General features: G+C 35.3%; 1 protein-coding gene across 1 annotated transcript in view; it reads left to right on the forward strand.

Moving 5' to 3' along the window:
- SLC25A31 (solute carrier family 25 member 31) overlaps nucleotides 1-27,222 on the forward strand; it is a 32,635-nt gene that overhangs the window by 459 nt on the left and 4,954 nt on the right. The window contains exons 2-5 of the mRNA XM_069493348.1: nucleotides 12,505-12,632; nucleotides 21,863-21,980; nucleotides 24,507-24,661; nucleotides 26,082-26,207. Of these exons, the coding sequence (XP_069349449.1) occupies nucleotides 12,505-12,632; nucleotides 21,863-21,980; nucleotides 24,507-24,661; nucleotides 26,082-26,207 (527 nt within the window). The remainder of the gene's footprint in view (nucleotides 1-12,504; nucleotides 12,633-21,862; nucleotides 21,981-24,506; nucleotides 24,662-26,081; nucleotides 26,208-27,222) is intronic.

The raw sequence follows: 27,222 nt of genomic DNA on the forward strand, positions 1-27,222 counted from the left end.
GCAGTCTCTTTCTCTAAATTTCTCTGCTGCAGTATGATTTACACCTCCGCGCACTTTGCGCCTGGCCCAGAAGGAAAGTGGTGGATCTCTCAGGATTGAGGTAGATGCCATTAGGGACTCTGCTGTAACTAGTTAAGTTGCTTAAATTTTTGTTGAAGTAGTATGCTTAAGAAAAGTACACATATGGAAGACTTGGAGCCTCTCAGTACTCTGATATCAGTGAAAAGAGGTTCTGTTCATTTTTGAGAATTATTAAAGACCAGGACTGAGACTAATGAGGCATTTACCTCTGCACAAAATTTAAGGGGTCGCCCAAAACTCAGTAATCAAGATAAACGGTTTTTCAATACAATCTTTTAAAGAAATTATGCAAAAATTCCGTGATGAACAAAATATAAAAATTTTAAATAAATACAGAATCAGTATTACTAATTTTTCTTTTTGCATCAGGCCCTGCCTTTATTTAAAATTTTATTTTTGTTCATCATGATTTTTTTCCCATTAATATTGAAATGATTTGAATGAGTAAATAATGAAAGTGCTTTGTAACCATTGCTGCAGAATGGCTCTCAGGTTAGCTAAGGGGTAAGTTTATCAGGAATTTTATATAATCACCCATAGAGTTGGATTCAATTGAAAACTCTATACAAACTTTCAAAAAGAAATAGGCCTATTTATTGTGTGTTCTGAACACGAAATGAGACGCCTTCAACTCCAATACAGTCCTTTCTTCCATTCTTAGGTATAGGGCAGAATACCATAAAAAAGCACTCTGTTCCTAGATATGTGGTTACAACTCTTCCTGACCTGTTGAGTAGGATATATGGGGTCATAGGTAGAATCTTAAGCCATCATCTAATGTGCCACTTGGAATGCCTGTCTGGAAACTGAACCCAGATCTTTCATAGATCAACTTCTCCCATTCTCATTCTTTTTATCAAAGCAAGCTTCCCATTTCCCACAAGGTTTTTACAGGAACCTATCCTTGGCTTGTATTCTAAGCCCTCTCCAGAGAAGTAGGGGCCTCTTTATTATTAGTTTTTCTGCTTTAAATATTTAGCCAAGTGAAATGAAGTACTCTGGTCAAGTTGTAATGACCAATGCTAATTTATATTTTAAATGTGTTTTGCAATATTTAAACCTAAACACATTCAATACAGCTCTTTTAAATTGAGATCATTCTGGTCCCTGCTTTCTTTACCTTCCAAGATAGGACAACCATAAACAGAACTCTAAGAAGATGCTCTCTATTCTTACGTACAAGGCATTGTTACAAGTACACTGTGGTATATCCTGTGCTAAGGGATCAGTAATTCACAACTGGGATACTATTGCCATCTAGAGGCATTTTTGGAAACTTGTGGGGGAATTTTTTGTTTAATACAAAAATAGAGAGGTGTAATCCTAAATTGCAGTGATATGAAAGGCAAGGACCAGGGATGTTAAACAACCTGCTGCTATACACATGCCAGTCCTATACAATAAAGACTTAACTCTGCAACCTGAATGACTTTTAGATCTTCCATTGATGTAGCAGTAAAACATGTTTATAATTAAACCTACAACCTAACTGTGATTCGCCTCTCCACACAAACTGTCTGGGGCTTGCTTTTAGTATACACTGATCCCAGTAATGCACCTACCATGTAAGGAAATAGAGGGAAAATTGTACTTTCATTTGTTCAGAATTTTACTGAGTTCTTCATCATTGTGAAAACTCATGTCAGCAACTCTGCTGGTGGTATTTGGTTACCACTTGTACAGATTGAGTATCCCTTATTTGAAATGGTTGGGCCAGAGATGTTTTAGATTTCATATTTTTTGGCTTTTGGAATATTTTCATTATATGTACGGGTTGAGCATCCCTAATCTGAAATCCAGAATGCTCCAGTGAGCATTTCCTTTGAGCATCATGTCAATACTCAGTAAGTTTTGGATTTTGGAGCATTTCGGATTTTGGATTTGGGGATTAGGGATCCTCAACCTGTATCATCTGTATTTGCAACTATTGCATTCATGATTGTGTGTATATATACACAAATATATTGTGTAAATATATATATACACAAATATATACACACAAATATATTTATTAAGCCCTTTTTCAAAATGTCAGTGTGTAGCTTAATTCCAACTGATTCATTTTAAATAGAGGCAAGCATATGACTATTATATCTATGGCATGGTCATGGCCCACAAATTTACTTATTAAAAACATTATAAATTCCTTTATCTTTTTATAAATAGCAGTTAAGGCATTATATTGATTTTTTCATTGGAGAAGAGATCGTTATCTTTGACTTTTATTTCTGGATAGTAAAGGGAATATTGTAAGGTATTTAAAATATTAGAGGACTTGAGCCTGGTAGGATTGAGAATCACCATGCTCAATCATTCTGGAATTTTACTGGGCAGTCAGACCCTGAGATTGTACTTTATGGATTTTGCCTTCTCTTTTGAAAGTCAAAACACATACCCATCTCAAGTGTTCTGAAGTTTTTGTAATTTTACTGTTTTCTCTAATTTTACTGATAACTTTCCTTTCTTTAGGCAACATGAAATGAGCCTAAGACATGAACTTGGAAGGTACTACAACTAGATGCACTTTCTCTTACCTTATCTTTGCTTTCTTTCCATTACAAGGATAGATCTGTTCATTCTTGCTCTGAATATAGCTTTAGACATGTCTTTGACTGTCTTTGATACTTTCTGTAAGCTTTTTTTGGCTCATAAAAGCTTCTGGATTTATCCTGACTGTTATTCTTAAAGATTTAGTCTATTCTTTAGTTGCTTTTATCACCTTCCAACTTTGTGTGTGTACTTTAGCACCGCTTACACCTTTATTATATAAATAGTGCATGTTTATTGTAGTAAATTAGATATAGAAGCAAAAAGTAAAATCCTTTAACATTTCAGTGTCTATCTTATGCTTTCTTACTGAGCAAAATATGCATATGTAAATATATTTTAATTAACATAACTGTCCTGTTATTGTAAACATAGCCTTTTAAAGATATGATTTGATCTCATTTTTAAGTCTCAAATATATTGTAAACATAGCCTTTTAAAGATCTGATCTGATCTTATTTTTAAGTCTCATTTTTAAGAGCCTACCAGAACTCTTCTCTTTTAAGAGTTCTTGGCTATGAGTTTAGCAGCCATCTTTCATCTGGACTTTTCCAAAGACTAGAACAATGAGGTTTTTAAAAATACCCTAGAGTAGTTCACCTTGAAGATGATATTTTTGGGTATGGAAACAAAATATTAGGTATTTTATTTATATGTACTTTAAGTAAAATGGGACAATGAATTTTACTGGAATTTAATGTAAGAATTGGCACTGGCACCTGTGCTTAGGCCAATGTCAGTTACAACTAACAGGACACTGAGGCATCCTGAAAAAAAGAGTGGGAGTTACACATGGTAGAATGACAGGCACTCTGCCTCAACTATTATATAATAAACACGTTATAGTTTATGTTTTCCCAAGTAAGTGGTCTTATAGTTTCTGTTATCAGGTTTTAACTAAATCTTAAAAGCATGGACATTTTTAAAAAATTCTGCCATAAAAGTCAAATCAAGAATAATACTGATTTCAAATGAATCACAAGAAAATGACACAACTGATACCATTTACTCCAAGAAATGACATATTAGTTCATCAGTCACATTACATTCAATATTGAAACAATAGCAACCTGATCAGACCTGAGATAAGAAGACAATTTAAAATGATCAAGAAGTCTATTTGAAATATAGATTCATATACATTATTTTTTGAAGATTTAATATTTTATTCAGTATACTTGAAACAAAATTTTGCTTATCAGCAATGCAAGTTGCTTACAACTCTTTAGTCTCCTTAATATTTATCTAGTTAGGATGTTAACCCTTTGTCTTCCAAGATAGATATCAAACTGTGTTTCAACTGATCTCATTTTCCTGTTTGAGATATAGTAAACTATTGGCAATATTCCTTGCATCTGAGTATAGATAAATTTTTAAAAATTTTTTATTTCAAAATATTAATGGGGTACAGATGTTTTTGTTACCTGAATTCCTTGTATATGGTTTAAATTGGGACTTTTAGTGTGTCCATCACCAGAGTAGTGTTCATTATACCCAATAGGTAAGTTTTTACTCCTCACCTTCTCCCACCCTACCCCTTTCTTCTTTTCTGATGTCCATTACATCTCTTTGTGCCCATATGTGCCCATAGTTTAGTTCCCAGTTATTAGAGAGTACATGTGGTATGTGTTTTTCTGTTCCTGAGACACTTCACTTAGGGTAATAGTCTCTAGTTCCATCCAAGTTGCTGCAAAAGACATTATTTCATTCCTTTTATAGCTGAGTAGTACTACATGCTATGTATATATCACATTTTCTTAATCCACTCATGAATTGATGGGCGTTTAGATTGATTCCACATCTTTGCAATTATGAATTGTGCTGCAGTAAACATTTCAGTGCAGGTGTCTTTTTGATAAAATGACTTCTTTTCCATAGGGTAGATACCCAGCAGTGGGATTACTGTATCAAATGGTAAGTCTACATTTATTTCTTTGAGGACTCTCCACACTGTTTTCTATAGAGGCTGCACTAACCTGCAGTTCCACCAACAGTATGTAAGCGTTCCTTTCTCTCTCCATCCAGGCTAGCATCTATTGTTTTTTGACTATTTAATAATAGCCATTCTGACAGGAGTAAGGTGTTACATCATTGTAGCTTTAATTTGCATTTCCCTGATGACTAGTGATGTTGAGCATTTTTTAATATATTTTTTGGCCATTTGTCTATCTTCTTTTGAAAAACTGTTTGGGTCTTCTACCCATTTTTAATGGGCTTGTTTCTTTTTTTCTTGCTGATTTGAGTTCTTTGTAGATTCTGGATATTAGCCATTTATAGTATGTATAGTTGGCAAATATTTTCTCCTATTCTGTAGATTATCTATTAACGTGATTATTTCCTTTGCTATGAAGAAGCTTTTTAATTTAATTAAGTCTCATCTGTTTATTTTTGTAGTTGCTGTATTTGCCTTTGGGTCTTAGTCATAAATTCTCTGCCTAGGCCTATGTCTAGAAGAGTTTCTCTATATTTTATTCTAGAATTTTTTAGGGTTTCATGCCTTACATTTAAGTCTTTTATCCATCTTGAATTAATTTTTGTGAGTGGTGAGAGATAGGGATCCTGTTTCATCCTTTTGCATGTGGCTATCCATTTTTCCCAGCACCATTTATTGAATAGGGCTTCTATTCCCCACTGTATGTTGTTGTCTCCTTTGTCAAATATCAGCTGGTTGAAGGTAGACAGTTTTATTTCTGGTTTCTCTATTCTTTTCCATTGGTCTGTGTCTCTACATTTGTACCAATACCATGCTGTTTTGGTTACTATTGCCTTGTAATATAATTTGAAGTCAGGTAATGTGATGCCTCCAGATTTGGGAGGGGGGGGGGTTGTGTATGTGCTTAAGATTGATTTGGCTATTTGGGCTCTCCTCTGGTTCCAAATGAAGCATAGAATTATTTTTTCTAGATCTGTGAAAAATGACATTAGTATTTTGATGGGGATTGTGTTGAATCTGTAAATTGCTTTAGGCAATATGGACATTTTAACAATGCTGATTGTACTGATCCATGACCATGGGATGTTTTTTGGTTTCTTTCTTCCATCTGTGATTTCTTTCATCAATATTTTGTAGTTCTCCATGTAGAGATCTTTCACCTCCTTGATTAAATATATTCCTAGGTATTTTATTTTCTTTGCAGCTATTGCAAATGATAATGAGTCCTTGATGTGCCTCTCACCTTTATGTTTATTCATATATAGAAATGCTATTGATTTCTGTACATTGATTTTGTGACCTGAAACTTTGCTAGATGTATTTATCAATTTCAGGAATCTTTTGGTGGATTTTTTTATGGTTTTCTATTAATAGATACAGGGTCATATCCATCACAAACAGAGATAGTTCAACCTCCTCTCTCCTAATTTGGATAACCTTTATTCTTTCTTTTGCCCGATTCTTCTGGCTAGACTTCCAGTACTGTGTTGAATAGAAGTGGTGACAGTGGGCACCCTTGTATTGTTCCAATTCTTAGTGGGAGTGCTTTCAACTTTTCTCCATTCAGTATGATGTTAGCTGTGGGTTTGTTGTGTATGGCCTCTATAATTTTGAGGTATGTTCCTTCTGTGCCTGCTTTGTTGAGGGTTTTCATCATGAAAGGATACTGGATTTTATCAAATGCTTTTTCTGCATCTATTGAGATGATCATATGGTCTTTGTTTTTGCTTCTGTTTATGTGGTGAAATCACATTTATTTATATGCGTATGTTGAACCATCCTTGTATCCCTGGGATGGAACTCATTGATCATGGTGAATTATCTTTTTGATGTGCTGTTGAATTTGGTTTTCGAGTGTTTTGTTGAGGATTTTTGCATCTTTGTTCACTAGGGATATTGGTCTATAGTTTTCTTATATTGTTGTGTCCTTTCCTGGCTTTGGTATCAAGGAGATACTGGGTTCATAGAATGAGTTAGGGAGGATTCCCTCCTTCTCAATGCTATGGAATAATTTCTATAGTATAGATACCAGTTCTTCTTTGTAGGTCTGGTATAATTTGGCTATCCATCCAGTCCAGGGCTTTTTTTGGTTGTAATATTTTTTATTATTGCTTCAGTCTGGCTACTCATTACTGAGCTGTTTAGTATTTCTTTTCCTTCCTGATTGAGGCTTGAGAGGTTTTATTTCCAGGAATTTATCCATTTCCTCTATGTTTTCTAGTTTGTGGCATAGAAGTGTTGGTAGTATTCACGGATGTTTTTCTTTGGTATCAGTTGTAATGTCTCCTTTATCATTTCAGACTGAGCTTGAGTCCTTTCTCTTCTGTTTCTGGTTAATCTGGCTGGTAGTGTATCAAATTTTATCTTTTCAAAGAACCAGCTTTTTGTTTCATTGATTTTTGGGGGTGGGGAAGGGGATTCCATTTCATTTAGTTCTGCTGTGAGCTTTGTTACTTGTTTCCTTCTTCTGGCTTTGGGTTTGGTTTGCTCTTCTTTTTCTAGTTCCTTGAAATGGAAATTAGGTTGCTAATTTGTGATCTGTCTTTTTGATGTAGGGATTTAAGGCTATGGATTTTTCCCCTTAGGACTGATTTTACTGTATCCTATAGATTTTGTAAGCTTATGTCTCCGTTGTCATTTAGTTCGAGGAATCTTTTGATTTCCATCTTAATTTCATCATTGACCCAAGGATCATTCAGCAGAAAGTTGTTTAATTTCCATGATTTTGTGTAGATTTGAGTGTTTCCCTTGGAAATGATTTCTAGTTTTATTCCACTGTTGTCCGAAGAGGTATGTGGTATGATTTTGATCTTTTTGAATTTGCTGACATTTGTTTTATGGCCTAAGATATTATCAATCTGGGAAAATTTCCCATGTGCTGATGAAAAGAATGTATATTCAATAGTTTTGGGGTAGAATGTTCTGTAAATGTCTGTTAGGTCCATTTGTTTTAGAGTCCTATTTAAGTGCAGTGTTTCTTTGTTGATTTTCTGCTTCAGTGTTTTGTCCAATTCAATCCGTGGGGTGTTGAAGTCCCTGGCAATTACCATGCTACTGTTTATTCCTTTACTTCTAGTAGAATTTGCTTTATAAATCTGGGAGCTCCTGGATCAGGTGCATGTATATTTAGGATAGTTATATCTTCTTGTTGAATTGCTCCCTTTACCATTATATAATGACCATCTTTTCTTTTTTTAACCATTGTTGGTTTAAAGTCTATTTTATCTGATATGAAAGTGGCTACACCTGCTCACTTTTCATTTCCATTCACATGGAATATTTTTTTCTATTCCTTTACCTTGAATTTGTGTAAGTCCTTGTGAGTTAGATGCATTTATTGGAAACAGCATATGTTGGGGTGTGTTTTTTCATCCATTCAGCCAGTCTATATTTTTTAAGTGAGGCATTCAGACCGTTCATGTTTAGTGTTAGTATTGATTTGTGGGATACTGTTCTGTTCATCATGTTGGATGATACTTTGTTTTGTTTTCTCTCTTGTGCTGTTCTTTTGTCAGAGCTGTGAGCTTTAAATTTTGGGTGTTTTTATACTGGTAGGTGTCTGTTGTACTGTTCCTTGTATAATGCAGTTTTGAGTATTTCCTGTAGGGCAGGTCTAGAAGTGACAAATTCCCTTAGTGTTTGCTTCCCTGGAAAAGTATTTATTTCTCCATCACGTAGGAAACTTAGTTTTGCATGATACAAAATTTTTGGCTGGCAGTTGTTCTGTTTAAAGAGACTAAAAATGGGGCCCTAATCCCTTCTGGTTTATAAATTCTTTGCCGAGAAGTCTGCTGCTAGCCTGATGGGTTTTCCTTTGTGGGGTAGTTGTTGCTTTCTTCTTGTAGCTTGTAAAATTTTCTCCTTCATTTTGAATTTGGCTGGGTTGATGACTGTGTGTCTTACAGATGTCCTATTTGCTATGAATCTTCCAGGTGTTCAGTGACCATCTCATATCTGGGTATCTGTATCTCTGGCATTATTAGGGAAGTTTTCCTCAATAATTCCCCCAAATAGGCTTTCCATGCTTTTTGCTTTTTCTTCTCCCTCAGGGATGCAGTAGTTCTTATATTGGGCTGCTTTGCATAATCCTGTACTTCTCTGAGTGATTGTTCATTCTTCTTTATTTTTTTTGCATCTTTGACTGACTAGGTTAATTCAAAAGCCTTGTCTTCAAGCTCTGAAATTCTTTCTTCTGCTTGACTGTTATTGACATTTTCTGCTGTATTTTGAAATTCCCTAAATGACTTTCATTTCTTTAAGCTCTGTTATATCTTTTATTATGTTGTCTATCTCTTTAGCAAGTCTTTCATTTTTTTCATTCTTGTTCTGAAACATTTTTTTGACTTGTTTGTGTTAGTTTTCAACTGTCTCTTCAATCCCATTCATCTTATTTGCCATCCATATTCTGAATTCCATCTCTTGACACTTCCACAATTTCCTGTAGGTTGGGGTCCATTGCTGGAGACCTATTGTGATCCTCTGGGAATGTTGAAACAGCTTGTTTTTTTCGTGTTGCCAGAGTTTTTATTCTAGTTCCTTCTCATATGAAATCTCTTCTGTCAACTCAAGATATCTAGATAAGCTTGTAGTGCACCTGTTCTGCTCTGCTAGGAACTCTCCTACTTAGTGCAAAGAAGGAGAGTCCTTGGATGACGCACTTGTACCCTACCCTGGAGGATTGACCCAGTCCTAGATGAGCAGATGTACTGTAAGCATTTAACACTTGCTTTCCTACATCTTCTGCCTCACCATTCCCCTGTGGTTGTCGCTGGTGGTACTGCACTGCAGAGTGAGTGAATACCCCAACTCATCTGTCAGCAGCATTGTCAGCCCAAGCCAGCTTGAGAGCTCCTTCACTCAGATCTGCAGGCAGCAATGTTTGTCAGCCTGCACCAGCTTGAGCACAGCCCCAACCACGCCTGTGGGTGGCAACGATTGATTGTTCATCTGTACTGGCTTGGGAGCTGCCCACTCTGATCCATGGGTGTCACCATTTCTTGCCCTATGTGGGTTGAGTGTAGGCCTGCTTGTGTCCTCTGGCAGCACCCATTGACAGCCTGTGCTGGCTTGAGGGCTGCATGTTCAGATCCAATGTTTGTCCTGTGTGCTGGCCCCAGGGCAGCTCCACCCACACCTGCAGGTCATGGTGTTTGTCAGGTTATGCTGGCTTGAGAACTGCCCGAGTTAGGCTTGTGGGCAGCGGTCTTTTTTGGCCTTTGTGGCTTGAACATAGTTGCATGCATGCCTTTGGGCAGCAGTGGTTATCAGCCTGCTTGGCTTGAGAGCTGCCCTGTTCCAGTCCTCTGGCTACAGCATTTGTCAGCCAGGCAGTAGCTTAAGCCCAGCCCTGCCCACATCAGCAGGCTACAGAGATTATCAGTCTACCCAGGTCCCCCACCTGCAGTTGGGGTGCATGGCACCTACCCCTGGGACTCACAAGAGTGCCCAGCCTCCCTGCTGCCACCCAGACTTGCAGGGGTAATGGGGAGGCAGCAGCTACAGGTCTGACACCTGGGTAGGGGCAGTGTTTTGAAGACCATAGCTTTGAAGTATATTTTGAAATAAAGTAGTATGATGTCTCTCACTTTGTTCTGATTGCTCAAGATTGCTTTGGCTATTTGGGGTCTTTGGTGGTTCCATATGAATTTTATTAATAATATTTTTTCTATTTCTGTGAAAAATGCCATTGGAATTTTGATAGGGACTGAATTGAATCTGTAGATCATTTTGTGTAGTATGGACATTTTAGCAATATTCTTCGAACCCGTGAACATGAGATTTTTTTTCATTTATTTGTGTCTTTAATCAGTCCTTTAAACTTTTCTGTGTATAGATCTTTCACCTCCTGGGTTAAATTTATTCCTAAGGGTCTTTTGTTTTGTTTATGCTATCTTAAATCATATTGATTCCTTTTTCAGATAGTTTGTTGTTATTATATAGAAATGTCATTGATTTTTGTATATTGATTTTGTATCCTGCATCTTTACTGAATTTGTTTACTAGTCCTAATGGTTTATTGATGGCATTTTTAGAGTTTTCTATATACATGAGATCATGTTATCTGCAGAGACAACAGCTTAACTTCTTCATTTCTGATTAGGATGCTTTTTATTTCTTTTTCTTGTTGAATTGCTCTAAGACTTCAAGTACTGTATTGAATAGAAGTAACAAGAGTGGGTATCTTTGTCTCGTTCCTGATATTAGAAGGAAAGCTTTCAACTTTTCACCATTGAGGATGATATTAACTATGAGCTTGTCACATGTGGCCTTTATTATGTTGTAGTACATTGCTTCTATTCCTAGTTTGTTGAGAGTTTTTATTACAAAAAGATGAACTTTGTCAAATGATTTTCTGCATCTGTTAAGATGCTCATATAGGTTTTTTTTTTTTCTTTTTTTTTTTTTTTTTGAGACAGTCTCACTTTGTTGCCCAGGCTAGAGTGAGTGCCGTGGCGTCAGCCTAGCTCACAGCAACCTCAAACTCCTGGGCTCAAGCGATCCTCCTGCCTCAGCCTCCCGAGTAGCTGGGACTACAGGCATGCGCCACTATGCCCGGCTAATTTTTCTATATATATATTTTTAGTTGTCCATATAATTTCTTTCTATTTTTAGTAGAGACGGGGTCTCGCTCTTGCTCAGGCTGGTCGCGAACTCCTGACCTTGAGCGATCCACCCGCCTCGGCCTCCCAGAGTGCTAGGATTACAGGCGTGAGCCACCGCGCCTGGCCGAGATGCTCATATAGTTTTTATCCTTCATTCTGTTATGGTGGTGTGTCACATTTACTGATTTGTGCATATGGAATCCTTGTATCCCAGGGATGAATTCCATTTGATCATGGTAAATGATCCTTTTAATGTTCTGTTGAATTCAGTTTACTATCAATAGCATTTTGTTGAGGATTTCTGCATGTTTGTTCATCAGGGATATTGGCAAGTAATTTTCTTTTCTTATGGTGTCTTTTTCTGGCTCTAGTATCAGGGTAATACTGGACTCAGAAAATGAGTTTGAAGGTGTTCTCTCTTCAGTTTTTTTGAAAGAGTTTTAAAAGGATTGGTGTTAATTCTTACTTAAATGTTTGGCAGAATTCAGCTGTGAAGTGATCAAATCCTGGGATTTTCTTAAGTCTTCTCGCTTTTTTTTTTTTTTTTTGTCTAGCTTAAGTTTTGTCAATCTTGTTTATCCTCTTAAAATATCAACTCATAGTTTCATTGATCTTTTCTAATTTTTGTAGTCTCTGATTCATTTATTTCTGATCTTATTTTTATTGTTTCCTTTCTTCTGCTAACTTTGGACTTAGTTATTTTTTTTAGTTCCTTTAGATACAATATGAGGTTGTTTATTTGAGATCTTTCTTTTTTGATGGAGGCATGGATTGTTATAAACCTCCCTATTAAGAACTGCTCTTGCTGCATCCCATAAGTTTTGGTATATTTTGTTTCCATTTTAATTTGTCTCAAGATATTTTTTAATTTTCCTTTTGATTTCTTTTTTGACCCATTCACTGTTCAGGAGTATGTCATTTAATTTTCACATATCTGTCAATTTTCTAATTTTCTCCCTGTTCAAAAATTTTTATGGTAATGTTTCCTTTTTTATAATGTTTTTATCTGCCATACTTAAATAATTTTATAACTTTTCTGTGATTTGTTTTTCCAGAAACCCAAATCCAGAGTAGAGCTTTGGAGTTAGACAGAAAACCTGATTTTCAGTCCTAATTTGGCTATTTATTAACCATGTCCTTAGACAGTTTTTAAACTGTTTAAAGTTTTACCTTGTACATCTTTTTTCTTCAATGGAAACATGCATAGTTTAGAAAACTATTTTTCTCATGAGAAGGGATATGTTTTAGATAGTTCATATATAGCTAAATTTGTTAAAACTATGGCAATTATTTAATCATAATGTCATATAGGTTTATATATTCGTATGTTTTCTTTTGTAGGTTTCTTCAGTTATTGGCGTGGCAATTTGGCAAATGTTATCCGGTATTTTCCAACGCAAGCTCTAAACTTTGCTTTTAAGGACAAATACAAACAACTATTCATGTCTGGAGTTAATAAAGAAAAACAGGTAATTATATTTCAATATCTCTAAAATTTTCTTTAAAAATGGTTAGATTTGTCTTACCTGTGATGGTTTATTTGGGAAGGAGGTTCTCAAATGGAAGAAAACATAATTTCAACAGAACATATTAACTGTTAACATTATAGTATGTATTAAGTTATAGAAAGTATGTATGAAGAACAGAATTATATTAACTTCTACATCTTTTACTAAACCTCTTTTTTTGTTGTTGTTGTTAGAGACAGGATCTGCTTTGTCACCCAGGATGGAGTACAGTGGCTCAATCATAGCTCACTGCGTAACCTTAAATTCCTGGGCTCAAGTGATCCTCCTGCCTTGGCCTCCCAAGTAGCTGGGATTACAGGCACATGCCACTGCACCCAGCCTTAACATAACTTTAATACCTAAGGGATCTTTTTTGTCTCAAGGCAGTATTTCTCTGAATAAATATTAGATTTAATGTAATTTATATGTTATAGTCACTGTACTGCAGTGGGGAAATTCAGCATTACATCTGCTTTTTTTAAACAAAAAGTAGTCAACAAATAATATATTTCCCACCACTAAGATAATTTATTTCCTAAAGAAGTAAATTATTTCTTCATTATGACTAAAGGTCTATTTAGATGAAGCATATGGAAAGACCAAATCAAACAAACCAAGAAAATGATAAATTTAAGTTATAGAATTCTCTTTTTTAAAAACGTACTTTTTGTTTTTCAAAGTAATCAGTTACTCCCTTGGTTACAAAATCTCAATTTCAAAATTTCCTCCTTATATGAATTACATCTCATTTGTCCTGATTTCTGTTTGTTTTGTTTCATCCAATACATTGAACCACTTACATTACTCCCAAGGTCTTCTTTTCCTCCTTATAAAATCTCTCTTCTCCTTCACCCTTTCTCTTTTTCCCTCCTTCCCACTCCTCATCTCTTAGCCCTGTCCCAACCAACCAATAAAGCTGTCATAGCAGGTTTTTAAAAGCAAATGTTTGTGGAAGATTTCTTTGTTGCTATCTCCTTTAATTGTTTTAACATTTCTTATTCCCTTCTTTTCACAATTTTATTTTGTTAACAAATGTTTATTGAATGCTTTTTCCTGTCTTTTCTGTTGTGGGGGTATAAAGGTAACTAAGGAAATTCTCTGGACTTAGAATCAGAAGATTTGGATTTGGATCTGGATCTTGGCCTTCTGTTTATTTAGCTGTGTGAGTTTTTGAAAGTCATTTTACTTCTCTGATCCCTAGTTTCCTCATCTAAAAATAGGACATAATAATACCTATATTATAGTTTTATTGTGAGGTTTAGATGAGATTACATGTACAGTGCTTAGCAGAGTGCCTTGCTTTATGTTAGGCAGTCAGAAAAGCATTCCTCTCTTTTTTAGCTAAAAAGTCTAAAACTTGAAACTTTCTATGACTCAGAATCTTCATTCCTCTGTGTTGGGGGTCCTGGAGACTACCCTCAGGTTCAGTGATTCACAAGAAGGATTCATAGAACTCAGAAAAGCTGTTATACTGTAATGTATTACAGCAAAAGGATTCAAATTAAAATCAGCAAAGGGAAAAGGTGCACAGGGCAGAGTACAGGAGAAACCAGGTGCAAACTTCCAGTTGTCCTCTCCTAATGGAGTTAACGTGGGTAGAGCACTTACTTCTCCCAACAATATGTAACCATACATGTGACATGTTGCTAGCAAGCAGAGTTTATCCAAGCCCTAGTGTCCAGGGTTTTTATTCAGGGTCAGTTGCATAGGCATGGAATATGACTGACCTTGGCTACACAGTTTCCAGCCCCCTCTGGAGATGAAATGATACAGCTTACCCCAAGGCCCCAGGCATACACAAACAAGTATTTATCATAAATAAAAATGTTAGTATGAACTATCTCAGCTGACTCATACACCTTGGTCCTTTTGTAAATATTGAAACAGCCCTGTGAATTGGCTCCATCCCTTCTCAATGACGGTCTGAGAGCAAGTCTGCCCACCCTGGAACCCTCCAGGAGATACACCTGTCTGTATTAAGTTGATATCACTTAAATTAAAATATTATACCTCTAAGGTACTTTATGTGAGTCACATGGTAACCACAAAGAAAAAAAAAAACCTCTAGTACATACATAAAATAGAAAGGAATCAAAGCTTACCACTGTAGAAATACAACAAGTCACATAGGAAACAGCAAGCTTGGAAGAAACAAAGAAATGAACTATAGAACAGTCAGTAAACAATTATCAAAAGGGCAATGGTAAGTCCTTACCTATCAATAATTACTTCAGGTGTAAATGAATTAAATTCTTCAATCAGAAGACTGAGAATGACTGAATGGATTTATTAAAAAAACCCAACAATGTGCTTCCCACAAGAGGCTCACTTTGCTCTTAAGGACATAGTACATAGAATGAAAGTGAAAGGATAGAAAAAGATATTCCAGGCAAATGGAAACCAAAAAATTAACAGTGTAGCTATAGTTATATCAAACAAAATAGACTTTAAGTCAGAAACTGTAAAAACAGACCAAAAGTGTCATCACATAATAATAAAGGAGTCAGTTCATCAAGAGGACATAACAATTATATATGTACCCCACATTGGATCACCTAAATATATAAAACAAATACTAGTAGATCTGAAGGCAGAGAGAGACTGCAGTGCAGTAATAGTAGGAGACTTCAGTACCCCACTTTAAACAATGGGCAGATCACCCAGACAGAAAATCGGTAAGGAAACACTGGACTTGAACTACACTTTAGACTAAGTAGATCTAAGAGAAATATGTAAAACATTCCATCCAGCAGCAACAGAATACACATTCTTTGCAAGTACACTTACAAGTCCTAACAAATTTAAGGAGACTGAAATCATATAATGTATCTTTTCTGACCATAATGGAATGAAACTAGAAATCAATAACAGGAAGAATTTGAGGAAAACCAAAAATATGTGGAAATTAAATGATAGATTCCTGAACAACGAATGGGTCAAAGAATAAATCAAAAGGAAAAATGTTAAATGTCTTGAGACAAATTAAAATGGAAACACAACATACCAAAACTTACAGGATGCAGCAAAAGCAGTTCTAGGGGTAAGTTCATGGCAACAGAAGGAAGATCTCAAATAACCTAATGTAACACCTTACAGAACTAGAAAAAGAAGAATAAGCCCAAATCAGCTGAAAGAAGCAAAAAATAAACATCGAAACAGAAATAGATGGTAGCGAGAAAATAGAAAAGATCAATAAAACTAGGAGATGGTTCTTTGAACAGATTAACAAAATAGACAAACCCTTAGCCAGACTAAGAAGACGACTCATATAAATCTGCAAGACGGTACAATTCAACTGATAACCCAGAAATGTAAAGGATTATAAGACAGTACTATGAAAAATTATATGCCAAGAAATTGGATAACTTGGAAGACAAATGCTGCATGATCTCACTAATATGTGGAATCTAAAAGAGTTGAACTCATAGAAGCAAGGAGTAGAATGGTGATTATCAGAAGTGGTGGAGTGATTTGGAATGGCAAGATATTGTTCAACAAGTACCAAGTTTCAGTTAGGAGGAATAAGTTTTAGAGCTCTGTTGTACAGCATGGGATTATAGTTAACACATTGACTGCCACGCTAGAAAACAAACAATTTTCCTTGGGGCCATGATGTTTTATTATGAAAATAAAAACTTTGAAAACAAAATGATCCTTTCTATTTTAATGAGGAATTTATTATTTTTTAATTGTTTTCTGAGCGTGAGTTTTATGCGGTGCAATCCAGGTTTTTAGAATTAAGTTGTCAATATTAATGGTAACAATAAGAACATCAACAAGTAAGATTTTCATGAACCAACTACAGAGTTTTGCTTCACAAGGTGCTGGGCTCAAAGCTAGCATGGGTTACATACAAGTTACATGGTAGTTAATGTGTTAATAATATGTTTCAAAATTGCTGAAAGAGTAGATTTTAAAATTTCTCACCAAAAAATATAACTGTGCGATGGTTATGTTAGCTAGCTTGATTTATTCATTCCACAATGTAAACATACATCAAAACATCACATTGTGTCCCATAAATATATAAAATTATTATTTCTCAATTAAAAACTTTTGAAAAATCGTTGGTATACCACAATGAGATATCACTAAACACATATCAGAATGGCTAAAATAGTGACAACACTAAATTGCCACAGTGCAGAGAAGCCAGATCATTCTTGTATTGCTGGTGGAAGTGTAAAATGATACTGCCACTCTGGAAAAGAATATGGCAGTTTCTTATAAACTAACATGCACTTACCATATGACCCTTGTTCACACTCTTGGACATTTATGCCAGAGAAATGAAAATTTGTTTTCACATGAAAACCAATATATGCAGCTTTTTTCATAATAGCCAAATCTAGAAAGAACTCGGATGTCCTTCAACAGGTGAATGGTTAAAATATGGTGAATTATATCATGCAATACTGCTCAACAGTAGAAGGGAACAAATTTTTGATAAGACAAATATTGTGTGATTCTATTTGGGTATTTAGAATAGGCAAATTCATAGATACAGAAAGTATTAATAGAATAGAGGTTGACAGGTGATGAGGAGAGGGAAAATGAATTAATGATTTTTAATAGGTATAGATTTCTATGTAGGATGATGAAAAACTGTAAATAGTGGTGATGTTTATAAATATTGTGAATATACTTAATGTCATTGAATTGTGCACTCAAAATGGTAAATCTTATATAAATTTTATAACTATAAAAAAGGGAACAAGCTTTTGATAATGTGCACCAACTTTGGATGTTAAGTTAAAAAAAACTATCTAAAAGGTTATGTGCTTTCTGTTTCCATTTATATAACATTCTTGAAATGACAAAATTATAGTGATGGAAAACAAAATAATGGCTGCCAGGAGGAAGAGAAGTTGCTGTAGTTATATAGCATGAGGGATCCTTATGGAACTGTTGACCATGGTCACATGGAATCTTGAACATGTGCTAGAACTACATATAACTAAATTGACACACAAACGAATACTTCTAAAACTGGTGAGATCTGAATAGAGTAGATTTTATCAATGTCAATTTCCTGTACTATGGATAATGCTACATCTTACCATTGGGGGAAATTGGTTGAAGGGTTTATATCCTATCTCTGTATTCTTATAGTGCATGTTAGTGTGAAATTACCTGAGAATGAAATGTTTTTTAAAAATAACCATGGTAAGGTAAGCATGTGCCTACCATATATTGTTTCACTGAATTTTCACTTCATTCTTTGAGGTAGTTACTTTATTCCAAATGTACAGAAAAAGAAAGTAGGACTCAGAGTTTAAAGCATTTGCTCAAGTAATTTGTTCTGAACTTTCTAAGTCCCAAACTCAGCTCAGGAGACTAGATTGAAAGCCTCAGCTGGGCCTGGGCATAAACTTTTTATCAGCCACCCCTCAACAGGGAAGACTAGAACTTCACCCACCTCTCTCCCCTGCCTGGTCAAGTTGTTAGTAACAACTTTGGTCCCAGGGCATTTGTTCTTTGATGCATTATTGAGTCTCTTCACATGGTATCTAGTTGTCAACAGTTGAAAATAAACAGGATTATTTTTCTTCAGAATCAGATGGTTTCATCCTCTTCCCCCTTGCCGATTCCTCTCCATGCCTCTTCCTTTTACAGTACAGTCATACTTTAAATTATTAACATAACAACCCAAGCCCATTTATTCTGATGCACATACTAGCTCTACTGAGTCTGTTTTGTTTTCAGGCTTATTTGTGGAGGGACAATTTTATGTATTACACAAATGCAGGATCATTATTCAGCATTGGTAGATTCTCACTGCCTTTATTCTTCTCCTTCCTTCCTACCATCTCACGTTGGCCATACTATTTATACATGTGTTTCTGCTAGTGTCATTTTTTCATAGCTCTCCCTACCACTGCCAGAATTTTCCTAGTTTGAATATATAATTATTCACCAAAAAGTCATTGATCTGCTTTCTTTCTCTTATTTAGAAAGGGGAAAAAGATTAAATGGAACTTAGAATCTGCTTTGTAAACCTTTTATGCTGCATATCATGTTTAGTTGACTTACTTGGTTTTAAGAAGCAGAGATTGACTGTACCCCAGGAAAAAGGATTTATTGTAATGATACACTGGCACCTGAATTTGAGTAAAAGGCAGCTTTAGGGACCAAACTATAGTCTATCTTTATCTCCCAAGTCACCTCTCTTTCTCTCTAATTACCTGTTCTTTGGGTGTGTTTGCTATTTTCTCATTATTGCCTACCTTTTTTTACTTTTTCTTATTTCTTTAATCAGTGTTAATATCATAGTGATCCTTTCTGGCCTTTCTATAGGTCATAGGCTCTTAACCTTGGAATCATGGATGCTTCAGGAATACCTTAAATGCACTAAAAGCATATATCTATACATATGTGATGTTTATTGGGAAAGGGTCTATAGCTTTCAAAGAAGTCTGAGACTTTTTTAAAAAGTTACTTTATAACTTTACCATTTCTACCCTGTGAACAAAAATGAAATGCTAAGTCCCCACCTGACTAAATGGACCCCCCTCTTGGCCAAGGAGACCCTAGAGAAACCTTAATACTGAGTGAGTTCCTGTCCATAATGGGATGGATGGTCAGACATGCTTCATTATACCTCCTCCCCTCTTAACTGCCATTAGGCTTTCTTCCCTAAGAATGAAATAAGCAGCCTTTGGAATGACTGGCCCCATTACTGATTTCAATCAACCTTCTAACGCTGGTCCTCCTTTTCACAATCTCAGCACAATAACTGACCAGTATTCTTTCCTGATAAGAGGCCACCGACCATGAAGTGGTTCTGCCAGTCTACAGAGGATACACAGAGAGGGTTTTCATGTCCTCTGCTTCACTGTTTGATGTCAGAGGGCTGAAAACTTCACCCTCGGATCATGCTAAGGCCACCATTTTCTGAACATGGATCCCATGGAAGCTGCATAAAGAACAATTGCACGTGTTCATGTTTCTCCGTCCAAAAATATTCATGACTCCTCCTATAGTTTGTTAAATATGTATATTCAGCCACTCTGCTCAGCATAAATTCTTGTTCTGGTCGTCCATTCCTCCAAGTACATGTTCTTAGTTTCTGCCCAAGGCTTTTGCTTCCCAGCCTGTCAGTATGGCCACCCTGCAGGCTGTAATCCTTTATGAGAAATAAAGTTCTCCTTTCCAAATGTATGAACCTCATCATTTTCTTCAGTTGACAATTATTGCTAACTGGCATTGAATCTCTAAAGTCAAATTCTCAAGAAAGAGACTCTGGTCCAGCTCATCTTTTTCTGCCAGGTTACAGATTATCTGCTACGTTGTGGATTAGTTATCCTGGTGTCAGATGCAATTTCCTGATCTGCTTATCTCTGTATAATTATAAAACATGGCTGCTTACACAATAGAACTGATGAGTTTCACATAAAGGATCCGTGGGAGCCTGGAAACATTAAGTGGCGTTACTAGTACACTTCACTAAACAAATATTTATTGAATGCATATCTCTGGGCAAGGCCCCATGACTTGGTGTGTGAAATAAACCGATGAATTAAGAACCCTGGCCTCAAGAAAATGGAAACAATTCAAATGTCTATCATTGATGAGTGTATAAATAAAATGTTATATATCTATATAACAATATTACTTGGCAATAAAAAGGAATGAAGTATTAATATACGATGCAACATGGATAAGCCTTCAAAACATAATACATGGAAGAAGCCAGTCACAAAAGACTATGTATTGTGTGATTCCATTTATATGAAATGTCCAGAACTGGAAAATTTATAGAGACAAAGTAGTTTAGTGGTCACCTAGGGCTCAGAGAAGTAGGGAGGACATAAAGTGACTTTTGTAACAGGTACAAGGTTTTTTGGGGGAGTGGTGAATATACTCTAAAACAATGGTGATGGTTGTCTAACTCTGTGAATATGCTAACAATTGTGTACTTTACATGGGGGAATTGTATGATGTGTGAATAGTATCTCAATAAAGCTGTTAAGTAAAAATAATCCTAGCCTCAAGAAATTTATATCCTGTAGGAGTATAAATGTGTATAAATAATGATAAATTGAAAGTACAAAGTGTTTGTAAATACTTTTTTAAAAATGAGATTCTGGAATATGTTGATACATTTTATATATTGGTCATGTAATTCACCTTTAATTCTCTGATAGAAATGAAGTATTAATGTTTATGGGAAGAGGGTGTGATTACATATAGTTTTAGGTGGGTTGGAGGTGAGAGATTTCATGAGAGTGGTAGAATTTCAATTAGAGCAAGAAACAATAACTATTTTTGGTTTAAAAAAAATGTAAGGGCATTTCAGGCCAAGAGAAAATTGAGAATTCCAAAGCTGAGACTTAAAACTATTGTTAGAAACAAGAGCCAGAGATTAAAGCAAGAAATTGAGCTCGACTGGGATATTATTCTCTTTCATGTATTCAATGGTTACAATGACCTCGTACCCTAGATTTTTCATAACAGCTCCAATTCATATATTCTTTTCTTCTCCCATAAGCTCTAGATGTTGAAAAGCAGCTTGCCGAACCTGAGGAGGACACATTTTAAATGTTAATCAAAAAGAATTAATACTTCCTCAACACCTCATGTAAACCGATAGACCTGTAAGGGCACTCAATTACATTATAATTGATGTCTGCCAATTTCCATGACAGCATTTTAACATAATTTTATATATATATGTGTATATATATATATATATATATAAAGAGAAAAGAGAGCATGCTGTTTAAATTTAATTCTGCTCAAATTACAAAGTAAAATTGGGGCATTGTAAAGTACTACTTTACTACTTCCTCTGAAAAAAAGGACGTAACTAAAGCCTCCATATGTGCCTGACATTTTAATCATAGTAAACGCTATTACTAACAAAAAATGTATTCAGTGTAAGGAGATAATTATGTGACCTCTTTTGCTAATTTGGGCTGCGTTTGGTAGAGGACATTAAAATATCCTGGGATTTCAGTATGTCAGCATCTTAAACTATATCTCCCAAACTGCCTGATGAGAAACAAAGGCTAAATGGTTATGAAGAGAACTATTTTAGATAATGTGGTATGTGTTATTATAGATGTTTACCTTATAAAAGCAGCTCATAAATCTTGTTTTTTAACATTTATAAAAATAAAAACTTACTGGCTATTTTCAACAGTTAGAATCTGTAGTTTAAAAACCACTTTTTAATTAATATATTTCAGTTCTGGAGGTGGTTTTTGGCAAACCTGGCTTCTGGTGGAGCTGCTGGAGCAACATCCTTATGTGTAGTATATCCTCTAGATTTTGCCCGAACCCGATTAGGTGTCGATATTGGAAAAGGTACGGGATTTTTAGAAATACTAACTTTATCTCTTTGTGTTTTGAACCATGAATTATTAATTGTAGAATTATTCTGTAACAGTGTTACTAAAGTCTACACATTTTATTCTTAACCAGATGGTAGAGTCACAGGGCCTAAATTATTACTTTTTTCTTTTTCCATAAAAGAGGGAACGGGAAGGCCTGTTGTAGCAAAAGAATGAACACAAAGACTGGTTGTAACTTATTTCCATTTTTTTTCCTAGAGAGCCCCTCTTAGATCTCTCCGGGTACTTATTCCTATCTCAGCTATGGTTCCTCTCTAGATTAAATGTATAAATTTCATCCTAGAGAATCCCTTTACCTCTATCCTTACTTAAACATCCCATCTTCCTTTTTTGTTGTTACACCCTTGTTTTCATAGAGTATGTTCTCTGGTACCTGTGTTTTGGTTTGGTTTGGTTTTTTTAGAGACGATGTCTCACTCTGTCACCCAGGTTGAAGTGCAGTGGCCCCATCATAGCTCACTACAACCTCAAATTCCTGGGCTCAAGTGATCCTGCCACCCTAGTCTCCCAAATAGGACTTTAGGCACACAGGTAGCTAGGACTACAATTTACTGTGACTGTTAGAGCATATAGCTTGAGCCTATGTAAAAGCCCAGCTATTGTTGGGTGAGACGGGGTTTACTTGGGAAAACCACACCTGGCTAGGTTTTTTTTATTTTTATCTTTCGCAGAGACGGGGTCTTGCTATATTGCTCAGGCTGGTCTTGACCTCCTGGGCTCAAGCAGTCCTCCCACCTCAGTCTCCCAAAGTGCTGGGATTATGGGAGTGACCCACCTGTCCTCCACCTGGCTGGTAGCCATTTGAGAAAGAGGGAATAAGAGATAAATTGAGATCTTGCATGTCTAAAAATACTTCTTTTACCCACTCACTTTATTTATATTTGGCCATATATAAAACTCTGAAAGTTATTTCCCTTCACAATTATGAAAATATTACCCTGGCTTCTATGAATAGTTTCTAATGTTGCTCCTAAGAAATTTGATCTTTTACTCCAGATCCTTTAGAATGTGATGGGATTTTTTTTCTTTTTAGTTATTTTCTATCCCTGATGACCTTACATTTCACAGCCACATACCTTATGTGAGTCTTTTTTTCAGTAATTGTGGAGGTTACTCAATTGGCCCCATTAAATCTGGAGCTTTGGGTTCAGCTCTAAGGATGGCAGCACAGTAAGTCATTTGGCAGCTCAGGGTGAGGTGGATTTTGAGTATCCAGTTGCTCCTCTGTTTTCACTCTAGGAATAGTACTTAGTTCCTCTGATTTCTAAGTCTTTCTGAGGTTATTGGGGTCCAGTGGTTTGCTCGTAAACATCAACAGCATCTTCCTCTGTACAAAAACAGGCTTCAGATTTCTCTGCTCTACTTAGTGAACTACCACTCCTTCCTCTCCTTTCCATCTTGCAAAATTCTATGGATTTCATTCTCTGTCAGGTACTCTTCTTTGCCTATATGGCTTTAAACCTATTTTTTTCTTTATTATCATTGTAATAGGGTTTCTTCAAGGAGCAGCCATTCATTCAACAAACATTTATTGAGTGCCTGCTGTGAACCAGGCCCTGCTGCAGATATAGTGTGCGTGTGCATGTGTGTGTGTGTGTGTGTGTATGGATGTGTATATATGTGCACGCATACACATTCACACACCCCCATATAAGACATGGAGCTCATGCCTCATGTACCTAATAGGCTAGTGGAGGACAGAAGTAATAAAAAAAAATTGAATAAATGGCTAAAATATACTGTCACTTAATGATAAATGCTAGGAAAAAATTAGAAGAACGTGATACCAATTTTAGATAAATAATCAGAAAATGTCTTGGGAAGGGGTGGCATTTTGAGAAGAGATGAAAATATGAGTTCCATCTATTTAACTGGGAGTCCAAATTTGTTTTCATTGCTAGGATGGTGAAAATAACTCATTGTAACTAGTTTTAAGTTCCATAGTTCTCTCTCAAAATTAGGAGAGTTTAGTTTATTTTGGAAGATTGTATTGTGCATAAAGTAGTTTGAAAATATTGTTGAGGAATTCCAGGTCAAGGGAAAATAAAAACAAAACCAGCAAACACTAGAAAAATGTGACACCTCATCTGAAATGCTGACTGTCCTAAACTTACTAGTTTTTAGCTTTGTCTTTTTGCTTTTCAACAGTCCTAGAATTTTTCAGTTCTCAGTATTTTCTGAACGCCAGCTAGTAACTTCTGGTAATTTTAATGAAATGTTTTAAGTCAGACTGCTTGAATTAGATTGATTTTTATAAGAGATTAATATTTTTAGTTAATTTCTTTTTAAATGTTACTTGAAATCTTGATATTAGATGAATGGGAGGATTTTGTGCCTTCTTTGTTAGAAACATTTCTAAGTGGCAGTTCCAGCTAATTTAAATCTGTAAATATTTAATTTACATTGGTTAAAGTGTTTATTTGATGTACAATGTTGTCAAATAAACGTTGCTAATAGATTTTAAATGGTTTTATTTTAGGTCCTGAAGAGAGACAATTCAAGGGTCTAGGAGACTGTATTATGAAAATTGCACGATCAGATGGAATTGTTGGTTTATACCAAGGGTTTGGTGTTTCAGTTCAGGGTATCATTGTATACCGAGCCTCTTATTTTGGAGCTTATGACACAGTTAAGGTAATTTGAGGGCATTAACTTAGATATATTAAATAAATGGTTTGTTTTTTTGTATTCTAATTAGTAATGTTTTCAGTAGATATGTTACTTTTAATTATAGAAATCAAAATAAATGATGAAATAAGAGAGACATGAAATTCTGTTTAATGATGACTTTGCCATAACTAATTAAATTATAACTATATTATGGATCTGACTTTAAAACATCAATCAAAACATTATGCTTTTGTGGTATTTGTACTATATATCATATTGCAAGCAAATGATGTTAATTAGGCTTACACCATAATCAGATCTTTGGCATACAGAAAGCCATCTTCTAACAGTTTTTCTGATTTCACATTAACTCTATAATCACATTTCTACACACAAATAGTCAACTTACCATCATTATTTTGGGAAGTAGGCAAGGCATAATTACTTAAATGCTACTATAGCTTGGTTATCTACTAGATACTATTAGATTCTGTGTTGTATTCTCCACATTGTTCTGCAATTTGCCTTTTCATTTTAGATTTTAATAGCATCTCCATAAGGTAGGAAAAAGAAAAATTGTTATAATATCTGCCATTTTTTTTAGCTATTACTTAGTTCTAACAACCTTGTTTAGTACTTCACACCCTCACAGTGTTCGGGGATGGCTTTTAAAATCCCCATGTTTAAGATAAATGGCCTAGGAATGGTTAAGTAATGTACTTGTTAAATGTCAAGCAAAAAGGCCATGCTCTTAATCACCACATTAGATGCTTCCAAAAGGAAGCAATGAAATTAATATCGGTATTATTAGTTAAATAAGATTAAAACTTGAGGGAAATTTTAAATTTGATTTATATGTCATCTATGCTTTCCCTCATTAGAATAAATGTACTTAAATGTCATTACTACACATTACTTTTAGTTTTTAGTGTATTTTTTAGACCGATAAGTTCATGGAAGTTACAGGATCTCATGTACATTTATTTAATCACAGAAAAATTTATGTGTACTTTCTCTCTGCCTTTCTCTATTATCAACTACAGTAGTTGTGAAATTTAGGAGTGTTTCTTCACTAGCTTGGAGCTTTAAAGCTGCTCATCAGATATCATCTGTTGATAATAGGCACTCTTTTACTTTTTTTCATTCTGCAGGTAAGAACCATAGAAGTTTTTTTAGTTAATGGCTTCTGTCTTCCCTAGTTTTAAGTACTGTTAATAACAAATCTCTTATGATAGCAAATATGTTTTATTTTTTCAAATATGCCTTTCAAGTGTAGTCATGTGTGTCATTCCCCTTTTTTGTTGATCTACTAAATCCAACTTTTTTACTGCATTTTAAGTATAATTGTGTCTTCTTTCATAAATTCATAAAAATTGTCTTTGACTTAAGGAGTTAAGATATTTTGGAGATTTGGCTGTTTACTTGCTACATTTTTCTTTTCTAGGGCTTACTGCCAAAACCAAAGGAAACCCCATTTCTTGTCTCCTTTTTCATTGCTCAAGTTGTGACTACATGCTCTGGAATACTTTCTTATCCCTTTGACACAGTTAGAAGACGTATGATGATGCAGGTATTTTATTTTATTTGTAAGCTTAATTGAGATTTTCAGCACCTCTGATAACCAAGTATAATTTATTCAAATTTTAGAGACATTTTGGCTGAAATGCATAAGTTTTGTTTTACTTAAGTAAAATAAATACTTGATGTATTCTGTCATATATTCTTTTTTTAATGATCTTATTCTTTTTAAAAAAAATTTCAGCGTATTATTGGGGTACAAATGTTTAGGTTACATATATTGCCTTTGCCCCGCCCAAGTCAGAGCTTCAAGCATGTCCATCCTCTAGACAGTGCACCCCACACCCCTTAGGTGTGATTATATCCATTCCCTCCTCCCCCCTTCCACCTGCCCCACACCCAGTGAATGTTACTACTATATGTGCACAAAACTGTTGACCAGTTAATACCAATTTGATGGTGGGTACATGTGCTTGTTTTTCCATTATGATACTTCACTTAGTAGAATGGGCTCCAGCTCTACCCAGAATAATACAAGAGGTGCTAGATCACCATTGTGTTTTGTGGCTGAGTAGAATTCTATGGTATACATATACCACATGTTACTAATCCACTCATGTATTGATGGGCACTTGGATTGTTTCTACATCTTTGCAATTGTGAATTGTGCTGCTATAAACATTCTAGTGCAGATGTCTTTTTTATAGAATGTCTTTTTTTCTTTTGGGTAGATTCCCAGTAATGGGATTACTGGATCAAATGGTATTTTTACTTCTAGCTCTTTGAAGTATCTCCATATTACTTTACACAGAGGTTTTACTAGTTTGTAGTCCCACCAGCAGTGTATGAGTGTTCCTATCTCTCCACATCCAGGTCAACATTTATTGTTTTGGGACTTTTTGATAAAGGTCATTCTCACTGGAATTAAGTGATATCTCATTGTGGTTTTGATTTGCATTTCCCTGATGATTAGAGATGTTGAGCATTTTTTCATGTTTGTTGGCCATTATTCTGTCTTCTGTTGAAAAGTTTCTGTTCATTTCCTTTGCCCACTTTTTGGTGGGGTT

Source organism: Eulemur rufifrons, chromosome 18, assembly GCF_041146395.1.
Source record: "Eulemur rufifrons isolate Redbay chromosome 18, OSU_ERuf_1, whole genome shotgun sequence".
NCBI classification, from domain to species: Eukaryota; Metazoa; Chordata; class Mammalia; order Primates; family Lemuridae; genus Eulemur; species Eulemur rufifrons.